The sequence below is a fragment of the Equus przewalskii genome, chromosome 32 (genome assembly GCF_037783145.1).
Source record: "Equus przewalskii isolate Varuska chromosome 32, EquPr2, whole genome shotgun sequence".
NCBI classification, from domain to species: domain Eukaryota; kingdom Metazoa; phylum Chordata; class Mammalia; order Perissodactyla; family Equidae; genus Equus; species Equus przewalskii.
Window position 1 is genome coordinate 20,617,946 of NC_091862.1, and position 9,061 is coordinate 20,627,006.

Here is a 9,061-nt window from a genome sequence, read left to right on the forward strand (position 1 = left end):
ACACTGTCTAGGCTTGATTCTGGAAGCTTGTGACATGCCGACAATTACACACAGAATTACTGCTGCTACTACTCCCTTTTCTTCCTCTTTCCCTCCCCCCTCCCCCATCTCCTCCTCCTTCTATATTTCTGGTAACTCTACCAGATCCCTGGACTAATGGACAAGTTCAAGAGAAAGAAAGGCTTTAGGCAGAGATTCACTTTAAATGGTTCTTGCTATAACTCTTCTCCAAACACTTTAAAGAGATGTTCTTTAGTAAAGTAAAACACCCATTATCAGAAATAGTCTATTACTCAAGGAATGCATTTATTAACAATTAAGTTTACCTTCATGACTTTGGAGAAGAGGTGTTTTCAAATTACTTTAAACCAGTTTGTTTCCTCTGTATTCTAAGGAGCTGACTTTACAAAATTGTTGATTTAAATCAGTGTAAAAAAAAAGTTAAATTGCTCTATGAATAACTATGCCTCTCATAATTGGGTATATATCTGCCAATTAAGGTATGTGTGTATACTTCAACTTGAACAACAATAGGTAAAATTAAATAAGCTTAACAGAATGAGGTTGATAACTTTAGTTAGTGTGGACTAAGCTATCAGGACATTAGGTAGACAAGAAGAGACTTGCACTATGATAGCTTTACTCACACAGTGCAACAGGGTCCAAAGTAAAGAGAATGGGGGGAAGGAAAACAATTATAGTAATTCATACTCTAACAAGCCTGTTGTAATTTTTTCATTTTAGTGATTTCTTATTTAGTTAATTTTGTGATATTTCTTTAATAGTTGAGACTTCTTACCGCATAGGTTAGTTGACCCGGATCTCTTTAATCATCTCTTCTTATTCCATCCCCTTGCAGGCTACATTTCTGCACCATTTCCCAAACCCTTTGTATTCTCTGATGTCTCTGAGCCTTGAACTCTGTGTTTCCTTTGCCTAGAATCCCCTCCTCCAACTTCTTTGCCTTGTAAATTTCAGTTTATTGGTGAGGATCCAGTTCTGCTGCCACCTATTTTTTTCCTAGACCACCCCAAGCCAATGAGTCACCCTTGTCTATGTCCCTATTTTTTTTTTTTTGATAATTCCTTTTTTCACTATTCAGCACCCTGCACTGCCATTATGTATTTGCTGCTCTACATTGTGGACCCCTCTAGGTAGAAACCGTGTCTTACTCGGCTTTGGATCCCTGTGCCTAGCAGAAAGCCTTACACACAGAGGCATTCAGCAGATGTCTGTGGAACTAATCATGAGAAATGATTGAATAATTTTTAATGCTGTTTCAGTTAGCTTTTGCTACATAGCATGCCACCCCAGAACTTTGTAGCTTGAAACGAATTTAATTCGCTCATGATTAGTTGGCTGGGCTGTTCTGGTCTGGTCTGGTTTGGCTGATCCCTGTCTGGTTGGCTCACACAACCATGGTCAGCTGACGGGTCAGCTGGAGGTTAGGTGATCTAAGACAGCCCTCCTGACATGTCTAGCAGTTGGCAGCTGTTGGCTGGGGTGATGGGGATGCTTAGGCCGCATGTCTCTCATCATCCATCAGGCTAGCCCAGGCTTATTTACACAGCAGGAGCAAGAACATTGAGAGGAAGCCCCAGTGTGCAAGCCCTTTGCAAGCCGCTGCTTATCACATTTCTTAATGTCCCATTTTCCAAAGCAGGTACGTGGCTGAGCCTAATTCAAGGGGTGGAGAAATAGATGCTATCTCTTGATGGGAGGAGCAGCAAAGTCATGTTGCAAATGAAATGAGAGTGTATATAGGAATGGGGAGAATCGTTCCATTTAAATCTGCCACAAATGCCTAGAACATTTCCAAGTTGGGTAGTCCCTCCTCCTCTTTTTAGATCTTTCTAAAAGACACCCCTGAATGTTAAAAACTAGGGACAATTCAAAATCAGAATTATCTTCTTTTTTCTTTCTTTTTTTCAAACTGGAAATAGAGTAAGAAAGTAATGAATTTTGTTTTCCAAAAGATTCTCATAAGAATTTCTGGAGAGAAATGGAGTCAGAATAAAAGAATTACACTTGAAAGACCTCTAAGTTTAACTCCTTTAGGCTCAAGGGAGGACCAGGAAGTTCTCAGATCCTGTACTCTTCCTGTAGTTGTATGGTATGATGCAGAAATGGTGGTGAGGTTTTCTCTCAAGCCTGCTTGATTGAGTAGAACAGTGTACAAATCTAGGGCATGGAGAGAAGATATCAGAGCTGGACAGTGGAGAAAAGTTTGGGGTCCAGGATATCTGAAAGGTAGGAGAACTGGAGAGGAGAGAAAAGGTTGTTTTGAGAAATGTTGAGGTAGCTTATGATGTGGAATCCTTTGGCGTTCTTTGGGAGAGACAAGTCAAGCTTAGAATTGTTCTAAAACTGCTTTGGCTCATGAACCATGCTTCCTTGAATGCAACTCAGTGTAGTCGCTGAGTCACATAGAATTCCAATTACATTCAGTTTACAAAATTAGAATAGTAGCTCTGAAGATATAACATTGATAAATTAGAAGACTTTGGAGGTATGTAATGAGGTGGATAATTTTATAACCAAAATTCACGTGTGGGGCTACTTCTCAGTAGCAGAGGAGTGGAGGGGAGAGGACTTCTTCCCTGGGGGCTGCTTCGGCAGCCGCACGTGGTGGGGAACATGATGCATTGTAAGGACCGCGGGGAGGAGCTGTGTAGGGCAGAGAGGCAGCAGCAGAGGGGAGCACTGGGGTAGAAGACTGTATGAGGGAGACAGCTAAGGATCTTGTCTGGTTGGAAGTTGGAGAAGATTTGACGGGAGTAGAAATAGGGAGGTGAGAGTTTGGAAGGCAGCAGATGGCATGGGAGAGGGGTTGAGAGAAGAGGGATGTTCAAACTGTATCTTTAAGGATTTGTACACAAACTGTAGTCTCCAGTTTGCCATTTTCTCAAGAGATTAAGTAAAGTTTTGGATTTCTGTCAAACTCCTATTTCATTGAACATGAAACTAGAAATTGTACTGGACACAAGGCTTTCCCCACATTATACATATTACATATGCCTGAAGAAATCACTTTATAATTTGCGTAAAAGCCACCTTATATTTTATTTAAATGTGTTTTTAGATGTTACTGTATTGTGTAGAATACTCTTCTGGTTGCAGATCCTTCATCAGAAAGGCTCTATTATAGAAAGCAAGAATCCACTACGTGATGCAAAGAAGCCAAAGAACAAATACTGAGAGGTAAGCATGCAGAGAAAACGTTTCCCGCGACTGGAAGAAGACAGTACGAGGATGCTCCTCTGTGATATCTGGGGCATGTCAGGGGCCGCTTCAAGGAACAAGGAGATGGGGGGCTGCTGAGGAGGAGCTCCAGGCAGGTGCTTCTCCAAACTCACCGTTCACCAGATCTGCCTTTGTAGATTGAGCTTCAGCATAAAATTTTGTTTGAATAGGTGTGTGCCAAGTTTTAGTGTCTAATGTTCGGTATAAAAATAGGCAGAACTTTCCTTTTATTTTTCATTCTGCTTCTGTGAGTTTGAAGTGAAAGTTACAGGAGATATGGGTGATCAGAAAACTGATCTAGACTGGAAGAAATGGTTCCTTCTGGAGCCCAGCAGGAAGGTGACATAGGGAAGACAGAATAATTTTTTCTTTCTGTAATTACAGTGGCATAGAAGTCCTGCAAAAGTGAAATAGGCCACTGCAGCCCACAGAGAGGAAAGTTCCAAGGTGAAGAAGTCCAAAATATTGAGATTTGGTGAAAAACAAGGTTGATCAAGTAGTTTTGAGACTAAAGAGTAATGAGAATATGTGGGGAAATCATTAAAAAAAATAGTATATTCCAAGTAATCATTAATAGAGGTGATCCCTCAAAATCAAGATTATGGGGAAAGTAGTTTATCATTTATTTTGAGAGTTTAAAAAATTTGTACAATGAGCAGGTACTTTTCTCAACAAGTATTAAATACAATTTTAATCAAGGTTAATTTAGTAAAAGATAGAGGGGGAACACAAAGTAACATTTAATAAGTACATCATTTGTCCCATTGTCCAGGCCAGGCTTTCTCACGGTATTCCCAATTACACCTACACAGCTTTCAGAGGTAGATTATTGATTCCATTTTACATATAAGAAAATGAAGCTCTGAAAACTAGGGCTCTAGATGCCAAATTTTAAGTTCTGTCCAGCTCTACACCAAAGCTCCTTTCCTTCTTGTGGTTGAATATTGAATTAAAACTTATTTTGAAGAAAATTCTGAAAAGTGGCAGTTAATTTTCTTATTTCTATTTTTGAACAAAAAAGGATGTTAGTCATCATGTATAGGAGAGCTAGGGATAAAAGAATCTGTGGTGGTGAATTTTATGTGTCACTTGATTGGTCATGAATTGCCCAGATCACACACATTTCTGGGTTGTCTGCGAGGGTTTCTGGATGACATGAGCGTTTGAATTGGTGGCCTCAGCAAAGTAGATTGCCCTCCTCAGTGTGAGCGGGTCTCACCCAGTTGATGAGGGCCCGAACAGAACAAAAGGCAGAGGAAGGAGCAATCTGCCCTTCCTGCTTCCCGCCTGCTGGCTTAGCTGGGACATCAGTCTTCTGCCCTTAGACTGGGGTTGACACCATCAACTGTGCTGATGCTCAGGCTCTTAGGCTCAAACTGGATTACACCACTGGCTTCACTATGCCTCCGGCTTCCAGACGGCAGACTGTGGGACTGCACAGCCTCCATAATTGTGTGAACGAATTCCTCGTAATAAATCCCTTTATATATATATTTTATATCCATATATGGATAAAAATTCTATTACACCTATACATTCTATAATATATAGGATATATACTATCTTGTATAATGTGTATAATCTGTATAACATGTGCATTAAGCAATGAAGAGTAGTAGAAATGGTAAACATCCAGATAAATATTAAATTTTTTTCTTATCTCTTTAAAGATAATACTCTGTTTAAAATAAAGATAATAATAATGTATTGCAGGATACGTATACAACAAAATTATATATGTAGAAGTAGAATGTATGACAAGAGCACAAAGGCTGCAGAGAGGAAATCTAAGTATAACTTTTGCGTAATTCTTACAGTACACATGAAGTGATATAATATTACTTAAATGTAAATTGTGATAAATTCCATGCTAGGCGGAATTCTGACGTGGCTTTGGTAAAATTTCTGGTTCCTGCTACACACAATTCTTCTACCAGTTATTCAGTGAATCATTAATCTAGGTTCCGTTGTGAAGCGAATTTATAAATGTAATTAAAGTCCCAAACCAAGTGACCTTAAGATAGAGAGTTTCTTTAGGTGCAACTGACCTAATCATGTGAGCCTTGAAAAGCAAAGATTTCTCTGGCTGGTTACAAAAGAGAAAGTCAGAGAGATGTACTCTGACTGGGCAGAAAGGAGAGTAAACATCCGTGGGACCATGTGGGAAAGGATTGCTAGTGGCCTCTAGTTGCTGAGAGTGGTCCCTGACTGACAGCTGCAGGGAGACTGGGATCTCCATCCTACAACTGGCTGTTGTGAATCCTGCCAACAACCAGTGAGCTTGGAAAAGGCCCAGAGCCCCAGGTGAGTACTGCAGCCTGGCTGACATCTCGCGTTCAGTCTGATAAAACCTCCGGCAGAGAGTTCAGCCACACAGTGCCTGGATTTTTAACTAAAGAAACTGTGAGATCATAAATTTGTTTTTGTTTTTAAGCCACTGAGTTTATGGTCATTTGTTATGGAGCAATAGAAAACCAATACAAGTTTGAATCTTCCTCAACCACTAGAGAAAAAAAACAAAGAAAAGAGAACAAATAGATGTCGCCAACAAAGCAGATAAAGTAAAGTCTTAAATGATGCTCAGTCCATAAGAAGACGTAAAAGGAAAGAGGGAAGAAAGAAGAGCTGGGGGCAAATACCAAATAAGACGATGGGAGATTTAGATGTGAACAACCATTCAACAGTTACAGGAATTCACTGCCCAAAACACCCCAATTCAAAAGCAGAGATTTTCAGATTAGATAAAAAAGGAAGAGCTAACTATGTATTGCCAGAAAGAAACCAACTTTAAACATTCAGACATAAATAGATGAAAAGTGAAAGAATGCTAAAGTTATACTATGTTAAGACTGATAAAAACAAAGCTGAAGTACCTTTATAAATATAAAACAAATTAGATTTCAGGGCAAAGAATACAACCAGCAATAAGGAGTGGTAACAGGATCAATTTACCAAAATTTATGAGGCTAATGATAGAGTTTCAAAATATGTGAAACAAAACAGAACTGAGGGGAGAAATGTAGAAATCCACAATTATTACAAGAGATTCAGCACCCCTCTCTCAATGATTGATAAAACAGTGAGACAGGAAATCTGTAAGGACAGAGGGCTTGAACAACACTGTCAACTAACTGGATCTAATTGTTATTTACACCCAACAGAATAATACACATTTTTTAAGTGCACAGAAAACGTTAACCAAGATAGACTATATTCTGTGCCATAAAAACAAGTCTTAATGAATTTAAAAGTATTCATATCATACAAAATATATTCTCTCCAGAATAAGAAATTAATAACAGAAAGAACTCTGGAAAACACAAAAATGTTGGAAACTTAATAACATACTTATAAATAATCCATGGTCAAAGAAGAAATCAAAAGAAAAATTTGAAAGTGTTTTGAAATGAATAAAATTGAAAACACGTGTCAAAATATATGGGATAAAGATAAAACTGCTTATAGGTAAATTTATAGCATTAAATTTCTATAGTAGAAAAAAAATAAAGGTTTGAAATCAATGGCCTAAGCTTCTACTTTAAGAAATGAGTAAAAGAGAAAAATAAACACAAACTAAGCAGAAGAATGAAGTGATAAAGATCAGAAAACAATGAAATTTTAAAAAGAAAATCAGTGAGACAAAAATCTGGTTCTTTGAGAAGGTCAATAAAATTGGCAAACATTTAGTCAGACTGATCAGGAAAGAGAGAGCACAAATTACCAGTATCAGAAATGAGAGAGGGAACCTGTCTACAGATCCTAGATGTTAAAAAGAAAATAAGGGAATAATATAAACAACTTTAGGTTAACAAAATTGAGAGTTTAGATTAAATCATAAAAGCATTTGAAACACAAACTACCAAAGCTCACTCAGAAAGAAACAGATACACTGAAAATCCCTATATCTTTGAAAGAAATTGAATTTGTGGTAAACAAACAAACAAAAAATTGGCTCACCACATAGAAAACTTTAGGCTTAGATGACTTCACTGGGAAAATCTACCAAACTTTTAAGGAAGAAATGATGCCAATTCTACATAAAGTCTTCCCAAAAAGTTGGAAAATTAGGAAACAATTCCCAACTCACTGTATGAGGCAACATTACTCTGAGACCAAATCAAGAAAGGGAGAGCTACAAGACCAATACAAGAGGAGAGAACTACAGACCAATAGCCATCGTGAAACAGATGCAACGTTCTTAGCACAATTTTAGCAAATCGAATCCAACGATATATTAAAACTGGATTACATCATGACTAAGAGGATGTTTTGTATATATTTTTAAAATTTTCTATGTATTATGATGTTTTGACATCTTCAAACAACCTTTCTGTCAGAGAAGAGATTGTTCCTCCAGGGGCTAGCCAATTCTTAGAGATAGCAGAGGGCCCGCCTGGGAACATGTCTCTGATATGCAAGCTAACCCGTCCAGAGTCGCACCTCCTCATTCTGGCCCGTACACCCCAGGAGGCGATATTCTTCTGCCTTAATCATTCCAGGGCCAGGGACTAGGCAGCTGGGGACCAACTGCATAGCTTAGAGCCTGCTGGGGTTATTCAAACTGCCAGTCCTAAACTGTTTACCCTGCTCTGCCTTGCCTTTCTCGAAGAAACCCCAGTAGAGGCCATGGCTTAAGCTCTCCCCTTGCTTCTGTCTTCTGCCTGCTGACCATCCTAGTGTGTTCCCGTATGACCCTGCATCACGTATGTTGACCCCCTTTCTGGGACCTGTGAGTATATAAACTTTTTCTGTCCAAGTCTCAATCTTGATACTTCTGTGGCCACACTGATTTTACAATAGCATATCCAACACATACTGTTTTAAAACAGTGGGATTATCCCAGGAATGCAAGGTTAGTTTAACCTTTGGAAATCTGTAAATGTAATTCACCATATCAAGATATGATAATTTCATCAGGATGAAAGACAGTAATTTATAAGAATGGTGAAAATATCACTAATTGTGCAGATAAAGCCCCATTCCCCTTGATCTGTGAAACTTTGGTTATGCTCTTTTCCTAATTTACCTGACTTCCATGACTCCATATTTTCCTGGAATTCCTATTCTGATTTCCTTTTCCTGACCCCCTCCCATTTATGAACGTCCGTCAATATCCAAGCTTATTACTTTGTACTGTTTTCCAGTATTGATCCTATTCAGTAGGAAGACATATCAGTCTGTAGCTCTAGAAACAATCTGTAACTTGGTATTTTTCTCAAACTGCTGACTGGATATTTACACATAAATGTTATTACGTCAGTCAAATTCTAATGAATGTCTACGATTTTCATAATCTTCCTCTCAAAATAATTGTATACGTACCATATAACCCAGAAATTCTAATCCTAGGTATTTGCCCAGGAGAAATGAAAACTTGTCCATAAAAAGACTATACAAATGTTCATAGCAGCTTTATTCTTAATAAAACTGAAAAAAACCTCAAATGTCTATTAATAAGCAAATGGATGAACAAACTGTGATATAGTCAGACAGTGAAATGCTGCTTGGCAATAAAATGGAGCAAACACAAAACAATGTCTCTGAAACAGCCTGAGCGAAAGAGCCAGGCACAAAATGCTACACGCTGCATTGTTTCATTTTTATGAAATCTTAGAATAGCAAAAGAGCTATAGTGACAGTAAGCGGTCAGTGGTTTTCCAGGACTAAGGGCGAGTGGCTGTGGGTTGACTGTGAAATCTTGGGAGTGACCGGAATGTTCTGTATCTCTGCTGTGATGGCAGTTACATGAGGAATACACATTTTTCAAAGTTCATTGAAACGTGTATTTAAGATAGGTGCATGCTATTTTTTGAAGTTT

General features: G+C 38.4%; 1 protein-coding gene across 1 annotated transcript in view; it reads left to right on the top strand.

The window, feature by feature from the left end:
• The window catches only part of FBXO30 (F-box protein 30), a 28,247-nt gene extending 21,735 nt beyond the window's left edge, over nt 1-6,512 (top strand). The window contains exon 3 of the mRNA XM_070602723.1: nt 3,121-6,512. Coding sequence (XP_070458824.1) covers nt 3,121-3,198 — 78 coding nt within the window. The 3' untranslated portion in view covers nt 3,199-6,512. The remainder of the gene's footprint in view (nt 1-3,120) is intronic.
• The last annotated feature ends 2,549 nt before the right edge of the window (nt 6,513-9,061 follow it).